Raw genomic sequence first — 20229 nt, 5'->3', positions numbered from 1 at the left:
TTTGCAGTTGCAGGTGAATCTTTTGCAGTTGCAGGTGAATCTTTTGCAGTTGCAGGTGAATCTTTTGCAGTTGCAGGTAAATCTTTTGCAGTTGCAGGTGAATCTTTTGCAGTTGCAGGTATATCTTTTGCAGTTGCAGGTAAATCTTTTGCAGTTGCAGGTAAATCTTTTGCAGTTGCAGGTAAATCTTTTTGCAGTTGCAGGTAAATCTTTTTGCAGTTGCAGGTAAATCTTTTGCAGTTGCAGGTGAATCTTTTGCAGTTGCAGGTGAATCTTTTGCAGTTGCAGGTGAATCTTTTGCAGTTGCAGGTAAATCTTTTGCAGTTGCAGGTGAATCTTTTGCAGTTGCAGGTATATCTTTTGCAGTTGCAGGTAAATCTTTTGCAGTTGCAGGTAAATCTTTTGCAGTTGCAGGTAAATCTTTTGCAGTTGCAGGTGAATCTTTTGCAGTTGCAGGTGAATCTTTTGCAGTTGCAGGTGAATCTTTTGCAGTTGCACGTCATGTTGCAGTAAGAATCCATGCAGAAAACATTTGGGACTTTAGTGCCAAAACAATCCCCCGGTCCTGTTCCCATGTGGTGTTTGCAGATTTGGTTTGGAAGGATTAACCAGACCTGGTCACCCAAAATTGTGACTGGACCTCGAAGTGATCTGGTGTGTTCGAGTTAGACCACTTGACTGTGTTGCTGTTAAAACTAGAGCTGCTAGCGTCATGGCGTGAGTCAGGATGCGGCATCCTTAAGCCTGAATTATACTTCTGCATCGAATCGACGGCGTAGCCTACGCCGGAGGTCCAAGTAGCTCCCGTAGCTACGCATGTAGCTGACGTGCACCTCCTCCAAAATGCAACTACCTGTAGAATGGACGTGGACCGCAAGCTCTGTGATTGGTCCGCTCGGCGGCATTGTATTTCCTGCATTTACAGCACTTCCTGGATCCCCACTCATCATCCGTGTATTTCATCTCCTCCTCTCTATTCTTCATGTAATCATGTCTGCATGATAAACAGCAACATGTATCAGCTGTAGGTTAACAGAACACACTCTGAATCTCTGAGGAAAAGGAAACAGAGATCGTAGAGGGGCAGGAAGCAGGCGACTGGCTATCAGAGAGACCACACTGCCCTCTGGTGTTTAGGAGGAGAATTATGTATTATGTATTAAGTATGTGGAGCTCATGTCCGCGTCAGCCCCTGCTGCGTAGGGGAGACGCAGAAGTCAGCCTTTAGTTAAGCTGCCGCTGTGTCTTCCTGCTTCCCGCTGCCGCTGAGATGACACTGATCTACAGGGTCGCAGTTTAAACCAAAACACCGGACGATCTCTGCCATGGCTCTTTGAGTTAAAAAGGAAACGTCTGTAGCAGCTTGTAACAGTAGTCTTCTCTCAGCCCACCGTGAATGCGTCTCTCCTCCCGGTGTTCCGGTTTTAAAAGTGACCCTGTAAACTGGAGACCTTCAGCTGAACGTGTCAGTGTTTGTGGAGTTTACACAGCTGTTGAAACACAGAGGGAGTTCCTGGGAATGCAAACTAGTTTAGTTTTTATTAAGATTTCAAAATATCCTCATCAGATATTTAATGATGGTCTAAAGACGTTTATGAGGGATGCATCCGGCTGAGAGTCTCCAGTTAACAGGGTCGCCGTTTAAACCAAAACACCGGTCGATCTCTGCGATCACGGCTTTTTGAGTTCAAAAGGATTTTAAAGCCGTGTTGAAACGTCTTTGCTACTCGCGCTTATCTCCTCTCACGTGTTGATTCAGTGAATCCATCTGTGATGAAATATAGCACCATCTAAAACAGACCAGCTGAGTCTCTTCATGCTAACAGGCTAACTGTTGTGTTGCTCAGAATGATACCTGCCTGTCCGTCTGCTTCTATGGTGTCATCTGTGATGAATGGCATTCCTCTTTGTGTTACTGCCCTCTACTGGTCTGGTGGTGTAGTGCATTTACTTTTTTTCCCTCCATACGTCACTGGCCTGATTTGCACAATCTACCCGGGACTTCAGCCCGCGGTCGAAACGCAGACAACAATGGGGGACCAGGAACCTTTTAGTTCAGGGGAAAGTAGTTCTGAAGGCATGCACCTTGAAGAGATGCATTCTGGGATACGTCTCGAGGTAACTGCACGATGTCGAGGCTAAAATCAACAATGACAACAAACAGTTTTCTGCATCGTTGTTTCCAAAACTTTCCATGTCTGTCCTGGAGTCTGAGTCGTGTTTCTTAAAGTCCTTGCAGGAAACACAAAGCGGTCTGAACTCAACTCTTCGTCTGTTAAAAGAGAGAGCAGGAGCAGAGGAGTGAATTAAAGCCAGCATCACGTCTCGGTGCTGTCTTCAGCCGTCAACAGACTTCAGGCCGTGTTCTGTCGGAGTGCATGTCGGTGCTTTTAATAGAGAGCGTCTAAAAGCATGTAGGAGTGCTGCTGCGCCGCTCGTCCCTCCTCAGCGTGGATGCTGCAGTGGATCTGTGCTCACGGCCTTTTGGACCCAGCGCTCAGCTGACTCGATCTCAGGCTGTTTGGGAGGAAAAGTGCAGCCACGGGGGGGAGGGAGGGAGGGAGGGAGGGAGGGAGGGAGGGACAGGGTGGGGGGTCTGCCTGTCAGAGGCCATTAAGCAGCCAGCGGGATGCTGCGTTAGAGCCCAGAAGAGCAGAGCGATGCACTGCAGATGAAGCAGGGAGCATCACGAACGGCAGGACTCCGACAACGAGAGGATCCAAACAGCTGAGTTTGAAAACAGAGGAAAGGGTTTCAGAGGGAACGAGAGGAGAGGCCTGCTGCTGACGACGTCCTGTGTTTGACTCCAGGTGTGTTTTAAAGCAAACTCAGCAGGTGTGGAATAATGATACGACAGGAACACATCCAGCAGGAGGAGGAGGAGGAGGAGGAGGAGGAGGAGGAGGAGGAGGGGGGGGGGGGGGGGGGGGGGACTGGATCGGTTGTTCTGACACCATCTGGACTTACAAAAACAGGCGTCTGTCCCTGCTCTGGGAAAACACATTTTTAATCTGTCTGATGACAACCCACAAAATCAGCTCCTCTTTCAACAACACTCTGTAAACGCTAGTCAACCCTGGAGACCAGGTCCTGGACTTTAAAGTGTCCCAGTCTTGCCTGATAGAGGATTTCAGCTGCTCAACAGTTCAGGGTCTCCATTGTCATGTTTTTAAGTTTCAATCGGGGACAGGCGGGCCAGTTCAGCACCTGGACTCTTCTACTACAGAGCCATGCTGTTGTAGTCTGTGCAGGATGTGGTTTTGCTGAAATCTGTAAGGTCTTCCTGAAGACGTCATGGTCTGGATGGCAGCATGTGTTGCTCCTAAACCTGTAGATATTGTTCAGCATTAATGGAGCCTTCACAGATGTGGAAGCTACCCATGCCATGGACTCTTATGATCCCCATTCCATCAGGGACGCTGGCTTTGACCTGTGAGCTGATAACAAGCCGGGTGGTCCCTCTCCTCTTTAGAGTGGAGGACACAGCGTCCAGGATTTCATCAGACCACAGGACAGTTTTCACTTCCCCTCAGTCCATCTTAAACAGGCTCAGGTCCAGAGGAGTCTCTGTGGTTCTGGATCAGGTTTAGATATGGTTTCCCCTTAGCATGGTTCAGTTTGAACCTGCATTTGTGGATGCAGTGGCTTCAACTACAGAGTCATGTCTGTGTTTAATGCAGTGACTTCCACTACAGAGTCATGTCTGTTGTTAATGCAGTGACTTCCACTACAGAGTCATGTCTGTTTTTAATGCAGTGACTTCCACTACAGAGTCATGTCTGTTTGTAATGCAGTGACTTCCACTACAGAGTCATGTCTGTTTATAATGCAGTGACTTCCACTACAGAGTCATGTCTGTTTTTAATGCAGTGACTTCCACTACAGAGTCATGTCTGTTTGTAATGCAGTGACTTCCACTACAGAGTCATGTCTGTTTGTAATGCAGTGACTTCCACTACAGAGTCATGTCTGTTTATAATGCAGTGACTTCCACTACAGAGTCATGTCTGTGTTTAATGCAGTGACTTCCACTACAGAGTCATGTCTGTTTTTAATGCAGTGACTTCCACTACAGAGTCATGTCTGTTTATAATGCAGTGACTTCCACTACAGAGTCATGTCTGTGTTTAATGCAGTGACTTCCACTACAGAGTCATGTCTGTGTTTAATGCAGTGACTTCCACTTCAGAGTCATGCCTGTGTTTAATGCAGTGACTTCCACTACAGAGTCATGTCTGTTTTTAATGCAGTGACTTCCACTACAGAGTCATGTCTGTTTTAAACGCAGTGACTTCCACTACAGAGTCATGTCTGTGTTTAATGCAGTGACTTCCACTTCAGAGTCATGCCTGTTTTTAATGCAGTGACTTCCACTACAGAGTCATGTCTGTGTTTAATGCAGTGACTTCCACTACAGAGTCATGTCTGTTTATAATGCAGTGACTTCCACTACAGAGTCATGTCTGTTATTAATACAGTGACTTCCACTACAGAGTCATGTCTGTGTTTAATGCAGTGACTTCCACGACAGAGTCATGTCTGTTTTTAATGCAGTGACTTCCACTACAGAGTCATGTCTGTTTATAATGCAGTGACTTCCACTACAGAGTCATGTCTGTTTTAATGCAGTGACTTCCACTACAGAGTCATGTCTGTGTTTAATGCAGTGACTTCCACTACAGAGTCATGTCTGTGTTTTAATGCAGTGACTTCCACTGCAGAGTCATGTCTGTTTATAATGCAGTGACTTCCACTACAGAGTCATGTCTGTGTTTAATGCAGTGACTTCCACTACAGAGTCATGTCTGTTTTTAATGCAGTGACTTCCACTACAGAGTCATGTCTGTTTTTAATACAGTGACTTCCACTACAGAGTCATGTCTGTTTTTAATGCAGTGACTTCCACTACAGAGTCATGTCTGTGTTTAATGCAGTGACATCCACTACAGAGTCATGTATGTGTTTAATGCAGTGACTTCCACTACAGAGTCATGTCTGTGTTTAATGCAGTGACATCCACTACAGAGTCATGTATGTGTTTAATGCAGTGACTTCCACTACAGAGTCATGTCTGTGTTTAATGCAGTGACTTCCACTACAGAGTCATGTCTGTGTTTAATGCAGTGACATCCACTACAGAGTCATGTATGTGTTTAATGCAGTGACTTCCACTACAGAGTCATGTCTGTGTTTAATGCAGTGACATCCACTACAGAGTCATGTATGTGTTTAATGCAGTGACATCCACTACAGAGTCATGTATGTGTTTAATGCAGTGACTTCCACTACAGAGTCATGTTTAAATACAGGAGGCTGGTTTTATAAGACACTCAGGATGGGAGTGTGATAAAACCTGTGCGGTGCTGAAGTCAGAGCTCTTCCTCAGAGCGTGGGCGGACTCTGTACTCCTCTGATACACCTACTGGGTCAGGTTTGAGTGAATCTGACATCTTCCTGACCTACACCCAGCAGCGCCCGAGCTCTCTGTGGCGTCCTTAAAAAGTCACGAGTCCACAGAAAGAGACGCAGAGAGAGAGGAGAGCACGAGAGAGAGGGATGGGGTGAATAGAAGGAGAGAGCAGCCAGGAGCGACTTCAGCTCTGTTGAACAGAAGATGACATTCAGACCTCTCTGTTTGGCTTTGTTTGGCTCCTCGCCTTGAAGCGCAACACGTTTAATGGTGCGTGAATACATGCAACGGGGGGCGAGTGGTCGTGTTTTGATGGCACATTACCGTCAAAGTGTGTCAGCGCGGACGTCATAACGGACGGTCTTATTGTCCGGTCGGTGGAATTATCAGGACACGTCTTGTTATTGTGGAAATCCTTCCTTCAGTATCTGCAGCATGATTTAACATCAATCTGTTGTTACAAGCATCAGACAGGAAGAGGTCAGAGGTCATCCTCGCTCATAGGACACTCGCTCATCCTCTTACAGGCTGCAGTATTAGACCTAACATGATGGCTAGCTGTCAGTCAGAGCCTCATTTCAGACTCAGGGCCAGCAGTGTGCGATCCTGCTCCGTGCTCACGGACAGGAGAGGATGGAGCAGTACTTTCCAAAAGTCCCAGGACTTTCGGGGGGCGGGGCCTGCAATGCTGAACGTGTCTGATTGGTAGATTAACCTCAGTGTTTTTATTCCTCCCTCCGTCCACAATAACATCACACACATCTGTGATTCTCTTGATTTAGCAGCTTGTAACAGTAGTCTTCTCTCAGCCCACCGTGAATGCGTCTCTCCTCCCGGTGTTCCTGTTTTAAAAGTGACCCTGTAAACTGGAGACCTTCAGCTGAACGTGTCAGTGTTTGTGGAGTTTACACAGCTGTTGAAACACAGAGGGAGTTCCTGGGAATGCAAACTAGTTTAGTTTTTATTAAGATTTCAAAATATCCTCATCAGATATTTAATGATGGTCTAAAGACGTTTATGAGGGATGCATCCGGCTGAGAGTCTCCAGTTAACAGGGTCGCCGTTTAAACCAAAACACCAGCCGATCTCTGCGATCACGGCTTTTTGAGTTCAAAAGGATTTTAAAGCCGTGTTGAAACGTCTTTGCTACTCGCGCTTATCTCCTCTCACGTGTTGATTCAGTGAATCCATCTGTGATGAAATATAGTACCATCTAAAACAGGCTCCGGGTCAACTTTTTTGTCAATTTTTTTTTTGTCAAATCTTTTTTTCAATGGTTTTTTTCAATTTTTTATTCAAAATGTCTTTTTTCCAAAACACATTTTTTCCAAAAAAAATTTTTAAATGTATTTTTTTTCAAAAAAAAATTTTCTAAATTTTTTTTTCAAAAATTTTTTTTCAAAAATTTTTTTTAAAAAATTTTTTTTGACAAAATTTTTTTTCAAAAATTTTTTTTCAAAATTTTTTTTTCAAAAATTTTTTTTCAAAATTTTTTTTTCAAAATTTTTTTTTCAAAATTTTTTTTTCAAAAATTTTTTTTCAAAATTTGTTTTTTCAAAAATTTCTTTGTCAACTTTTTTTTTTCAATTGTATTTTTTTTTTTCATTTTTTTCCAGAAAACCATTCACAGTCATTTTTTTTCCATCTGTGATGAAATATAGCACCATCTAAAACAGACCAGCTGAGTCTCTTCATGCTAACTGTTGTGTTGCTCATAATGATACCTGTCTGTCCGTCTGCTTCTATGGTGTCATCTGTGATGAATGGCATTCCTCTTTGTTTTACTGCCCTCTACTGGTCTGGTGGTGTAGTGCATTTACTTTTTTTCCTCCATACGTCACTGGCCTGATTTACACAATCTACCCGGGACTTCAGCCTGCGGTCAAAACGCAGACAACAATGGGGGCACAGGAACCTTTTAGTTCAGGGGGAAGTAGTTCTGGGGGCTAAAAGACCCCGGGACTCTTGGTCCAAATGCACCTTTAGCCTCACTCTGCAGACTCTGATCCTGTGTGTTCTCTTACCGTTGGATTAGTTGGTTAGTGAGGATTTAAATTTCTGTTAAAATGATTCGCCTTCATCACTTTTAAATCAGATAAATGTAAGAATGTGAGAAGCAGGAAAATTGATAACCAACCTCAAAAAGAAATATTGCAACACTTTGCTGTATTGATATTTTTGCACAGCTCTGAAATGAAGGACCCCAAGTTTATCTCTTACTGTGATTTTACTGGATGCTGAATTAGCAGCAGATGTTGGAGATGTTCTAATCACTGAACCAATGTTTGTGTTTCTGCAAACTAACCAAAGCGTCTCTGCACATGTGAAGAGAAACTGCAGAGGCTTGAAGAGAAGCCTTGTGATTCTTCTAGTTTGGAGCAGCAGGTCAAAGAAGCTCCTTGTTTGGAGGCGGATTAGGAATGAATGTGTTGATATAAGAAGCAGATCCATACAGGTCAGGAGAAGCTCCTGAGAGGCAATCTGCAGAAAAATGAGCTTCAAAACAAACAGCTGAGTATCTGAGCTTCAGAAACACTAGACCTGTTCCTGACTCAGGTTTGAGTTTCTCTGCTCGTCTGTCAGACTCTGTTGAGACCTCGTTAGTTAGTCTGCATTTTTAACCTCACACAGCGGACATTAAAGGTGTTTGGATTTCTGTCAGTTAAATTCTCATCATTGTGTCCTCAAAGATTTTCAAGCTTCCAGTTTTTTTTCTTTTACCCAGAAGAAGATTTAACATGTTTGGAAGTTATGAAAGAAACAGGCTAAACTTGAGTTAGCAGCAGCTCAGCTAGCAGCCCCTCAATCCCAACCACAGAGCATTTTTACTTTTTAAAGATTACATTTTAATCACTTCTTACTCTTTCTTTTAATTGGTTGAATTTGACTGACCGGATGTTTTGAAGTTATGTCAGACACGAGTTGAGCTTAAGCTAGCAGCAGCTCAGCTCGCAGCCCAATAGAGAAGTGGAAAATTATTTTACAGTAACATTTTGCATTTTGATCTCTTGTAACTATTTTGTTTATGTCAGTGAATTTAACTCAACATACTTTTTGATGGTGAGCTGAGTTAAAGTTAGCAGCAGCTCAGCTAGCAGCCCCCGGAGCCCCACAAAGAGCATTTAAAGACACTTTTTTTTTCCTTTGGTAACTTTTTACAGCAAATTATTACAGTTTGATTGTTTGTGACTGTTTTTTGTGAGTAGTTAAAGAATCTAAACAGACTAAGGCATACAGGGGTCAAGCTTAAATTAGCAGCAGCTCAGCTAGCAGCCCCTAGAGACCGCCAAAGATCACCAGGAAGGAAAAAAAGTGTATTTATTTATTTATTCATTTATTTATTCATTTATTTATTACTATTTCACAGTAACTTTGTATAGTTTCATTGCACTTAACTCTTTATTTTAATTTGTTAAGAAATTAAATTACTTTGTGTATCAGTTAAAGTAGACTAGAGATTAGCCTAAGTTAGCATTAGCTTAGCACACAGCCTCTCAAGCCTATCCAAAGAGCCTTGGACAAACTCTTGTTTTTCTTTTGTGACTTTTGACATTGAATATTTACACTTTGAGCACTTGTAACTGTTTTATGTAAGTAGTTGAAGAATCTAACATAATTTTAAGATAAGATAAGATAAGATAAGATATTACTTTATTGATCCCCTGGGGGGGAAATTCAGTTGTTAGAAGTCAGTTAAAGTTAGCATTAGCTTAGCTAGCAGCCGCTTGAGCCCAAACGAAGAGCACTGGGACAAAAAATGTTCCTTTCTATTTATTTAATTTGTGTTACTTTTTTACAGTAACCTTTTATAATTTCATTGCACTTAACACTTTCTTTTAATTTATAAAAAAATTAAATAACTTTCTTTTTAAGTTAAATTAGACTAGAGATTAGCCTAAGTTAGCATTAGCTCAGCTCACAGCTCCTCGAGCCCAACCAAAGAGCCTTGGACAAACACTTACTTTTCTTTTGTGACTTTTGACAGTGAATATTTACAGTTTGAGTACTTGTAACTGTTTTATGTAAGTAGTTGAAGAATCTAACATAATTTTAAGATAAGATAGGATAAGATATTACTTTATTGATCCCCTGGGGGGGAAATTCAGTTGTTAGAAGTCAGTTAAAGTTAGCATTAGCTTAGCTAGCAGCCGCTTGAGCCCAAACGAAGAGCACTGGGACAAAAAATGTTCATTTCTATTTATTTAATTTGTGTTACTTTTTTACAGTAACCTTTTATAGTTTCATTGCACTTAACTCTTTCTTTTAATTTGTTAAAAAATGAAATAACTTTCTTTTTAAGTTAAATTAGACTAGAGATTAGCCTGAGTTAGCATTAGCTCAGCTCACAGCCCCTCGAGCCCAACCAAAGAGCCTCGGACAAACACTTACTTTTCTTTTGTGACTTTTGACAGTGAATATTTACACTTTGAGTACTTGTAACTGTTTTATGTAAGTAGTTGAAGAATCTAACATAATTTTAAGATAAGATAAGATAAGATAAGATAAGATAGTACTTTATTGATCCCCCGGGGGGGAAATTCAGTTGTTAGAAGTCAGTTAAAGTTAGCATTAGCTTAGCTAGCAGCCCCTTGAGCCCAAACGAAGAGCACTGGGACAAAAAATGTTCATTTCTATTTATTTAATTTGTGTTACTTTTTTGCAGTAACTTTGTATAGTTTCATTGCACTTAACTCTTTCTTTTAATTAAAAAAAAAAAAATTACTTTCTTTTTAAGTTAAATTAGACTAGAGGTTAGCCTAAGTTAGCATTAGCTCAGCTCACAGCCCCTCGAGCCGTACCAAAGAGCCTTAGACTAACTCTTGTTTTTCTTGGGTTTTAATATTTTTACTGGAACTTTTTACATTTTGATACCTTTAACTCTTTTTTGTAATAATCTGAAGAAAAACTCAGCAGGCTGTTTGAAGCTATGTCAGAATGAAGCTAAGTTAAAGTTAGCAGCAGCTCAGCTCACAGCCCTGTAGACAGATTTAGAGCGTGTGGATTGAACCGTGTTAATCTCTGTGATTGTTTGTTTAGCAGCGTGCTCAGTCCTCTGTTTGAGAGCAGCTCTCCTGTAAAATGCTTTCTACTTATTTAGAACATGTGCACGTGGTTATCTCTGTAACACGGCCCCGAGTCTGCACTTCTAATAAGTGGATAATTTGAATTGACGTCAGACATCCTCAGAGTCACATTAGCGTCCCGGTCCTCTACCTGCTTTGTCATTCCTCCTGTTTTTAATGTCAGTTGTGGCCTAAAGGCCTCTTCCTGCCTCGCTCAGTCCGCAGCGGAGTGACTGGCATCATTGTGCCAACTTCACAAAAGAGAGACCTGCAACAAAAGAAAGGCCTTGAGGCAGCGTTTCTCCCGCTCTTTATAGCAGCTACACGCTCGTGATGGAGTGACAGCACTTTTCTTTCCCTCCGCAGCTTTATCTCTCATGCACACGCTCTCCCGCCGCATAACTGAGCGCCTCCAACTCCCCGAGACATCAAGGGAGGCGAGCGATCATGAAAAACACAAACAGGCTCCTTGATTGTAAAAACCCCGCTGACGGTGTGCTGTTCCTGCAGCACGCATGAACGCCGAGGAGTGGGCGTTCAGAAGAAGAAGAAGAAGTTGGCATCGACTTGTCCGCCGGTGTTGGTGTTTCTGGATGAGAACAGAGGATTATCTCTCCTCATCATGAAGCTCCTTGTGTGTTCTCTGAAGAATGAAAAGGATTGAGGACAAGGCGAAAGGCTGCGAAACACAGCACAGCTCCGGCTCGGGGTGCCAACGTGCCGGAGATCAGCTCTGCCAGGAGCTAAGCTGTTGATGTTTTTTAATCAGTGCTCATGAAACACTCCTCTAATCTCACCAGTTGCACTCTTCATGGTCGCTGGAAGGGTCTGAGGGGCGAGCTGGTGAAGAGGAACCATCGGCGTGGACGGGGGGGGGAGCAGATGGAAGGAAGAAACAACAGACTGTGAACGAGTGAACTTCTGTTTGAAGATGACGAGATGAATGAGAGAGGGTGGGAAAGCTGAATGAGTGAAGAGAGAGACCAACAGAGCTCAGAGAGGATTATCCTCCAGGGTCGGCTGGTGAAGTGGACGTTCTACTGTAAAACACTTTAATGCTGCAGAACCACGGCCTGTACGCACGTCCAGACATTAACCATGAAAGCATTACATTTAATGGAGGTAGACTGACCTCACCATTACAGGAGCTAACAGCAGGATCACCTCTTAGGCTGTTTAAGGGACGGAGGACATCATGCTTATGTGTTACCGTTTAAAGCTGGGGTTGGTGTTCAGATTTAGATCCACTTTTTGTTCTCCAGGTTAAAATGAGAGTGGCTCCTCCTCTGTTTCCTACATGAGACTGTTTGAAGATCCTTTCCTTAGAGGTCCAACTAAGCAGTCAGCCCATGGTTCAATATTTAAATCAGCTTTTTTGGCATGATTCAGTTCTGACAGCCCGATCCATCAGTGTTCCTTGAGATCGATGTCATGAAACTCCCCTCATTAAAAAGGGGAGTCGGGGGAGGTAGAGCAGAATCTACAAACTAAAACTACACAAGAAAACTGTTTCCTGTTAGCACCATCAGAAATGATGGATTCAAGAAGCTTATCAGAGAACTGATTCAAGATAGAAGCTAACAAACTGTCTATCTTTTTTAATATCGCCCTGCTATACCGGCAAGCATGAACTCCAGCCAAGACAAGCTTCTTAACCTGTCTTCTCTGTCCTCTTTCTAACATCGCTCGATGTACTTTGTATCGTCTCTGTCAAATGTGTGAGTAAGGGGAGGTAGAGCGTACACCCTAACCCAGCAGGGGTTCGTTCTCCTCAAACTTGTCTCTTTCTATAATTGAGGAAAATGAAGAACGATACGAAGAAGAAACTTTTAAATGCTGATTCCAAAACTCTAAAACTCTGACTCTCCCTCCTCTTCTTGTTCCCTCTCCAGGACTCGCTCCTCGGCTGGACGTTGGTGTGAACCAGCAGAAAGCAGAAACAGCCAGATGAGAACCTGAAGCTGCAGGAGAGTCCAGGTGTGAGACATGAAGAACCGGGACCAGCATGGACCAAGTCACCAGGAGAGCCTGGGTGAGTCCAGTTAGCCCGGGGTGAGGGTCCCGTTGTGACTGACAGAGCTCTTGAGGAGGTCTCGAGGTGACTCTGTTTGTGTTCTCTCCTCTCTTTCAGTCTGGTCCGCTCTGTCCAGTCTGGTGCTGGTTCTACTGGGACTCCTGGGCTCGGTCCAAGGCTGTCCCGGTGTCTGCACCTGCTACGGTAACACCACCGACTGCTCTGCGGTTGGCCTCGTCTCTCTGACGCCCATCCTCCCGCTGCTGGACCGCGACTCCCTGATCCTCCGTCTGCCCCAGAACAACCTGTCCTCCCTGCTGGAGTTCTCCAACCTCAGCAACCTGGAGCTCCTGGACCTCTCCCAGAACCACTTCTCCGCCCTGCAGCCCGGAGCTTTCTCAGGTCTGAGCAGTCTACGCTGGCTGAACCTCTCCGCTAACTACCTCGGGCTGCGCCTGGCGGTGACCTCTGACCTCAACAACAGCACCGAGGTCTCACAGGGCTCGAACGGAAGCCAGGGGAGCCTCGGTTTGAACAAGGAGGTGTTCCAGGGACTGTGGCGTCTGCGGGGGCTCGACCTGTCATTCAACGGCCTCCTGTGGCTGCCAAAAGGTCTGCTGGATGCGTTCCCAAGACTCGGCTGGCTGTCTCTAGCCGGGAACCGCTTGGTGGCCCTGGAGAGAGCCACCTTCGAGCCTCTGGTGGGGCTGCAGCAGCTCCAGCTGGCGGGGAATCCCTGGGAGTGCGACTGCAAGCTGCGGGACTTTAAGCACTGGATGGAGTGGTTGATTTACAGGGGTGAGCAGAGCCGTTAGCAGGCCCCTCCAGATCTCAAATCCTCTGAAGTTGATAGTTTTTGGCAGCCGGCTTAGAGCCCTTTAAGAGCGAACCCGAGCAAATCGCTTTGTATTTTCTGTCTCTACTTCAAAAGCTGTCTAATCGAAGCAATTAATCTCCGCTCTGCAGGATGGATGTGTGCTCAGCAAAGACATCTAAGAATATAATGACCTCCATCTCTCTCAATCCTCCCCCTGTCTCTCCCTGTTTGCCTCCCGCTCCTTCCTCTCCTCCTCCTCCTCCTCCTCCTCCTCTCCGTCTCTCTCATAGATGGGCAGGTAGATGCGATGCGGTGCAGCCTCCCGGGGGATTTGAAGGGCAGGGACATCCGCAGCGTGCCGGCGGAGATGTTCAACTACTGCCTGCAGAGCCCCACCAAGGAGGGCGCGCCGGGTTACTCCACCCGGCCTCCCTGCCCGCCGGGACGCATCAGCAGCAACGACGAGTGCGTCCGCCAGCGCTACCGTCCCGTGAGCGTCCGCCGAGCGCACGGCACGCAGATAGTCGCCGGAGTGATCTGCGGGACGGTGTGCGTCATGATGGTGGTCGCCGCCACGTACGGCTGCGTCTACGCCTCGCTCATGGCGCGGTACCAAAGGGAGATGAAGAACCGAGGTCAGCCTCTCATGGCCGAATCTGGAGGCGACACGGACGTGGAGGACGGACAGATGTCGTCGCCGGAGGAGTCGCCGCCGAAAGAGGCCTGCGGCATCGTGCACGGGTATCGAATCAGCAGCTTCTGACCCGCTGCTTCTTCCTGATTCGACATCCTCAAGAGAGGATCCCTGCAGCGCTGCGTGCTGAAGACCTCCAAGCAGGGGCTGATGGTGCCCCTGGAGGACCAGACTAGATCCGGTGATCCTGCTGCAGCCCTTCTTTTAATGTATGGATGCTCTGTGAATTGTTATTCCCCGCGCTGCATCTCACAGCCAGCTCCTAAACTCCCTTGAAGCTGAGGTTTCGGCACTTCTGCACCTTGACTCCTCTTCATCTTTAGAAATATGAAACTCCTTTCTGTTCCTGCGTCTGTCTTTGTGTCTCGGCCCGTTAAGCACAAAAAGTACAACCGTCTGTGGATCTGTGACATGTGACACCTCTCCCAAAGTTTGTGTTCATGTTTCCTTTCTCTGAGATAATCCCTTTGACTTCTTAAAGTGGACGTCCCGTTTAATCCCACTCACTTCAGTCGGGGTTCGAGTCCTGCTGCTTTCAGGGAAACGCTGCTTTGAGCTTTACCACCGAGGTACGCTGCATCCAAAACAGCCGCGCTGCCCCCTACAGGGCAGGCTTTGAGCTGCAGCAGCTTTTCAATCCAGCACAAACAAATCCTCCAGCTCTTCTTCAAACAGCCGACGCAGCAGATGTGTGAGGATCTCAGCTCGACTGTGGCTCCTCTGTGTTTGATCGATTCTGTCCTTTTTTTCTGTGATAAGCACATCAAACGTCTCAAGTTGATTTCAAGGACTGTTACTGAATCCTGCTGGAGATAATAAACTCTATATTTATCTAATCGGCTGTTTGTCCTTCTTAAAAACACGACACCGGGCGCAGGTTTAGGTCTGCGGTTAAATCATGCGCCCCATGCACGGAGGCCAGGGTTCACTTCAGATATCTGAAGGCATGAAAACCCAAATTAAGAATGTAAACGTTCACCAGCTCTCTGGGTTTAGGGACATTATTTACACGTTCATCCATTACACAAGGTTTCCTGAGGACTACATTTCCCATGAGCGCCGTCACCCACCGTGGTAAAGACGTGTCTCTTCCCAAAGCGTGCATCGACGTTAATAAACACCCGAAGAGTCGAGACGACTTTTATCAGGATGCAGAGAGATGAGGTCGTGTGTTGATTTGTAGCTATGTCAAATTATTAACTTATTAATTATATTAATTAATTATAAAAAATAAAAATATGAATAATAATAATAAATAAATACAAATAAAAAAATGATAAACTAACAAACAAACAAAATAATAATAATAACTAAATAAATATGTTTAAAAAATGAATAAATAAATAAAAAAAGAATACTAAATAAATACAAATAAAAAGAAAATTATTATTATTTACAAAAATACAAATACAAAAAATAAACTAACAAATAAAATAATAACAAAATAATATTCATAAAAAATAAACAAATAAAAAAGGAATACTAAATAAATACAAATTAAATGAATAAATAAATAATAATTATTATAAAAAAAATACAAACAAAAAAATCAACTAACAAAAACAAACAAACAAAATAATAATACCAAAATACATACTAATAAAAAATGTGTAAATAGTTATAATACTAAATAAATAAATATAAATAAAATGAAAAAATAAAAATAAAAAAAAAATAATAAAAAAAAAATACTAAAAAAAATGTATGAATTAAAAAAAATAAAAAAAATACTAAATAAATAAATACAAATAAAATGAATTAATAAATAAACAAGTACAAATCTAAAAACATAAAAAGTATTAACTGTAACGTATTCACAATGAAACTTTGACGCATCGGTTTCACGTTACCCGTCTCAGCCCCGGTGCCATGATGTGAGCTCTAGTGTCCATATAAATGTTTGAATACTCGGGGTTTGCCCTTCCACGTCGGCACATGGAAGGGCAGGGAGCTCCCAGAACAGAGCCATACAGACAAATCTAACTTACTGCATGCAATCTTTGAAATCCTGTTCATAGACGTTTAGCTCTTTTAGCTAGCAGAGCCCTGGTCGTAGAGTTTCTCCATCTGAAACTTCACCAGGAAACATATGTGTGTTTGATAATCCTCTTCCAGTATCAGCCATGAGGACAAAAGAAGAAAAACTCCTCCTGCTTGATAACTTACATCTCTCTGACAAAGTTCACCAGCAGAGCTCAAAACAGAGAAGTCAAGACGCCCCAGAGACGAGGTCAGCTTTCAGACTCACCTCCAGCCATGGCCGTCCGTCCCTCAGAGGACACCGTCACTGCCGTGGTTGCGATCACGTACTGCACTCCTGAGGAGGAAATAAGAGGTTAAAAATAAACGGGAACATGTGAGGAGAGATAAAAGAGATGTTTTATGTATGAACCTTTGTCGTTGACGGGATAGTAGAAGAAGCTCCCCGGAGTGTTTTCCACGGCCAGGCGGTACCAGAGAGGGAAGTGATCGATGGTGAACAGGTTGTCTTTGTCGGACGGAGTCAGAAACCTCCTGATGATGATGAGAGGAAGTCAGCGTTTAGATCACACTTCAGTCAGGAGTTTAACTCAGAGCACAGGAAGGGTGTGAGACTCACTTTGCCACTCGCTTCTCCACTCCTGCGTATCTCATGATCCTCATCATGCCGGCTCGAGTACCGAGGAAGGCCGTCTCGATCCCCGGCTCCACCCTGCACAAAAACACCCTGATCAGCAAACAGCTTCAAAACACGAAATGACCCTTTAATGCTTCACACATCAGGTCTAAAGTGTAAAGGTAAAGATATCTTGAGTCTCACGTGTCACTCAGCATCAGGGCGTTCCAGTAGGCCTCAAGCGGAGCCGTAACCACGGCGTCAAACAACGTCTGCTGCAGCAACACCTCGTCACCTGGAGGAAGAACAGGTCTGATCACTTAAAGTTGACTTTTAAATCAAACAATCGGTCTTTATTACTCTGATGAAAACTTACACTCGAGGTCCGGTTCCTTCCCCAGCAGGTAGCGGATGGCGGCCTGAAGCTGGGAGTATTTACGGTGAGCGGGGTCGATGTCTGTCTCGCAGTACGTCCTGAGGACAGAAAGAGGAACACTTAGAAGATCACTCTGAGACCGTCAGGGACAAGAAGAAAGACTTTTAGGAGTCTGTTAAAACACAGGGCGTGGGTTTAAGACGTACCACTCAGAGGCGATGCTGAGGTCCGGGGAGGTGAGGTCATGCAGACCTGCAGGGGGAGACAGAAACACAAACAGGTTTCATTTATTTAATTTAATTAGTTTATAATAATAATAATAATAACGGGCCCTCGCACACCTGCAGCCGCCGCCCACGTGAGCCACCGCCACATTTGAACCGCCGTCTGATATTTGCCACCACATGATGTGAAAGCAAGATCTGAGAGTATATTGCTTGTGTCCCTTAGGTGGTGCAAATGTTCCAAGTTTTTGCCAGATTGCCAAAAAAAAAATCTCCAAACTTGAGAGTGTGCCACGCCCACTATTTTAATCTGAACGAAATGCCTTTAATTATTTGTAATCGTCAATATGTCGGCTATAGAATGTGCCTTGTTTGGACTGAATTGGAGAAAAACCCTAGGAGGAGCTCTCAAAAGTATGCACCCTTATTTGGGCGTCATTCTTCACATTCAAAGCTGTATGTGCATTTGATGCATTGCCTCAACGCCTGCCACGCCCACAATTTTAGCCTTTGTACTTATAATTTTTTCTCGTCAATGTGTCTACTATAGGTTGTTCTTGGTTTAGACTGAATCGAAGAAAAGCCCTAGGAGAAGATAGCGAAAGTATGCACCCTTATTTGGACGCCATTTTTCATGTTCAAAGCTAGGTGGCGCTCTTCCTGTTGAGTTTCGGATATGGGTGTGAGAGGCTTTTTTGTGCGTCCTGATGCCATGAATGTGCATACAAATTTTCAAGCATGTAGCTCAAAATAACCTCAATACGGAGGCGTTTTTGAACATTTTAGGGGGCGCTAGCGAGCATATTTTTGCAATTTTTTTGAATGACAAAGAATAAAAATCAAGCCTTAGGGTTACAATAGGGCCTTCGCCGCCATCGATGCTCGGGCCATAATAATATATACATTTAAAAGCAATCATACATTAACAGCTGTTCTAAGTAGGGTTAGGGTTTTGGTGAGTGTTTTGAAGGTGGACAGGTTGGGGCAGGTTCTAATGTTAAGTGGTAAGGCGTTCCAGAGGTTCAGTGCTTGGTGTCAGGTGGTAGGGAGCGGAGGTGGGCGTTGGAGGATCGGAGGTTATGGGAGGGGGTGTGGTGGTGGGGCAGGTCGGTGAGGTAAGAGGGGGCCTGGTTATGGAGGAGGATTATAAAATGTCTGTGCTGTCTGATAAGGAGCCAGTGGAGGTTTTGGAGGACAGGGGTGATGTGGTCACGGGAGCGGGTGTGGGTGAGCAGGCGGGCGGCAGAGTTCTGGATGTATTGTAGTTTGTTGAGTTGTTTTGAAGGAAGGCCGGAGAGGATGCTGTTACAGTAGTCGAGTCTGGAAGTGATGAAGGCGAGGTTTAGGGTTTCAGCGGTAGAAAAGGTGGAAGAAGGCGGTTTTGGTGATGTGCTTGTTGTGCTGTTCCAGAGTGAGGTGGGAGTCCAAAATGATACCGAGGTGAGGACGGAGTGAGGGAAGCATTGTGGATGAAGAGGTTGAAGTTGTTGGTGGTTGTGGTGAGGGATCTGGGGCCGATGATAGGAAGGTCAGATTTTCCACAGTTGAGTTGGAGGTCGTTTTTTTGCATCCAGGACTTAATTTCGGTCAGGGAGTCGGCCAGGGTGGAGAGGGTTGGAGCAGTTATGGAGTTGGTGGAGATGTAAAGTTGGATGTCGTCAGTGTAGCAGTGGAAGCAGAGATCGTGACGACGGATGATTTGACGGATGAGTTTACTGATATTGTTTTCCTTAAAGCTCCTGTGAGAAGTTTTTGAGTGGTTGCGGAACAAATCCAAATTTACACTGACGTCTCTTTATGACCTTCAAATGCAAACCAGACCGATTAACAACTTCCTTTTAGTTCGCTTTGATGCCTGAAACCGCTAAGAGGGGGTAGGCGTCACCCATAGTGATTGACAGCTTGATTAAAAACATCATTACTTAATATTTTTAACAGTAAAATATTCACAATGAGTGATGCGTTGGATTGTTGGACATAAAAAACTACCTTAGCATCAGAAAAGTTACAAGATGCATGTGATTGCCCATAGGGGGCGACAAAACGACACAATCTGAAAGTTACTCACAGGAGCTTTAAAGGAAAGGAAATACATTTTTTATGCATTGATAAAATTTTGCATAATTTTTGTGTGAAAGTTTTGCATGATGTTTCCTCTAGTGGACACTTGTGTAATTCCTCAAAAATTCAAAAAATTAAAGCTCCTGTGAGGGACTTTTCTTGTTTGTGTTGATTTTGGCGCCCCCCTGTGGACAAAGCTGCTCGTCTTATCTCTTTGTTGAATTTGTTCTATACATGCATACATGTTTTTTAACTAAACAATCCAAAGTAACACTCATTGAGAATTGTTGCAGTGTAAAATTTAAAAAAAAATTAAAGGTCATTTTATAAGTGTGCAGGTTGTCACTTTGTCTGACGCCTACCACGCGGCAGCAGCAGTTCATGGCCTTAAAATAATAATAAAGAAATATGTAATATTGTCAGTGTTGGTCTCGTTGCCTTTGTAGGTCGTATAAAGGTTTCAGAATTAATTTCAGTCTGTTTTATAAAAGATTAAAATATCCTGACAGGAGCTTTAAATAAAAAAAAAAACGTCACATAGTGTGTCTTTAAAAGTGATAAATACCATTCAAACATTTCACTCTGCTGAAAGGGTTAAATGTTTGTGCAGCAGGGGATCATGGGAAATCCTACCTTCCTCCACAGATACGTTCCCCATGAACATGAGCCTCCCGTGACCTTTGGTCAGCACCATGCCGAAGCTGCAGAGACACAGGAGGAGAGGTGAGCCCTGCACTCAGAGGGGGGCTGCTACATTTAAGGATTAACATGGTGGGAAATGCTGCCCTCTAGTGGTGAAGTCACACAGGTACACCTGAGTTTATAACAGAGGCAGATCAGCTTCCATCAGAGTTTAGAAGTGTGTGTGATAAAAGCAGCAGATTTACCTGAAAGGTGTCTCATCTATGTTGGTGTAGAAGTAATCGTTGATGAGGTAGAGCGGTCGTTTCTGCAGGAGGAGGAGGAGAAGACGT

General features: G+C 44.1%; 2 protein-coding genes across 3 annotated transcripts in view; one reads left to right on the top strand and one right to left on the bottom strand.

Moving 5' to 3' along the window:
- cacna2d4b (calcium channel, voltage-dependent, alpha 2/delta subunit 4b) overlaps window positions 1-20229 on the bottom strand; it is a 117472-nt gene that overhangs the window by 31441 nt on the left and 65802 nt on the right. The window contains exons 19-26 of the mRNA XM_034685194.1: window positions 20143-20204; window positions 19889-19956; window positions 17177-17222; window positions 16971-17068; window positions 16799-16889; window positions 16598-16690; window positions 16391-16512; window positions 16247-16315 (exon numbers count right to left, since the gene is read on the bottom strand). Coding sequence (XP_034541085.1) covers window positions 16247-16315; window positions 16391-16512; window positions 16598-16690; window positions 16799-16889; window positions 16971-17068; window positions 17177-17222; window positions 19889-19956; window positions 20143-20204 — 649 coding nt within the window. The remainder of the gene's footprint in view (window positions 1-16246; window positions 16316-16390; window positions 16513-16597; window positions 16691-16798; window positions 16890-16970; window positions 17069-17176; window positions 17223-19888; window positions 19957-20142; window positions 20205-20229) is intronic.
- On the top strand, window positions 11648-14804 carry LOC117814011 (leucine-rich repeat and transmembrane domain-containing protein 2-like). 2 transcript variants are annotated; one of them, XM_034685116.1, is made up of 4 exons: window positions 11648-11697; window positions 12366-12505; window positions 12605-13285; window positions 13595-14804. In XM_034685116.1, the coding sequence occupies exons 2-4, from the start codon at window positions 12460-12462 to the stop codon at window positions 14065-14067; spliced, it is 1200 nt and encodes a 399-aa protein (XP_034541007.1). In that variant the 5' UTR covers window positions 11648-11697; window positions 12366-12459; the 3' UTR covers window positions 14068-14804. The 2 variants fall into 2 exon arrangements, with proteins under 2 accessions (XP_034541007.1, XP_034541008.1); XM_034685117.1 differs by lacking the exon at window positions 11648-11697 and adding an exon at window positions 12006-12191.

The sequence above is a fragment of the Notolabrus celidotus genome, chromosome 6 (assembly GCF_009762535.1).
Source record: "Notolabrus celidotus isolate fNotCel1 chromosome 6, fNotCel1.pri, whole genome shotgun sequence".
Taxonomy (NCBI): Eukaryota; Metazoa; Chordata; class Actinopteri; order Labriformes; family Labridae; genus Notolabrus; species Notolabrus celidotus.
The sequence above is the reverse complement of the archived record's forward strand: the minus strand, read 5'-3'. Positions and strand labels throughout refer to the sequence as shown.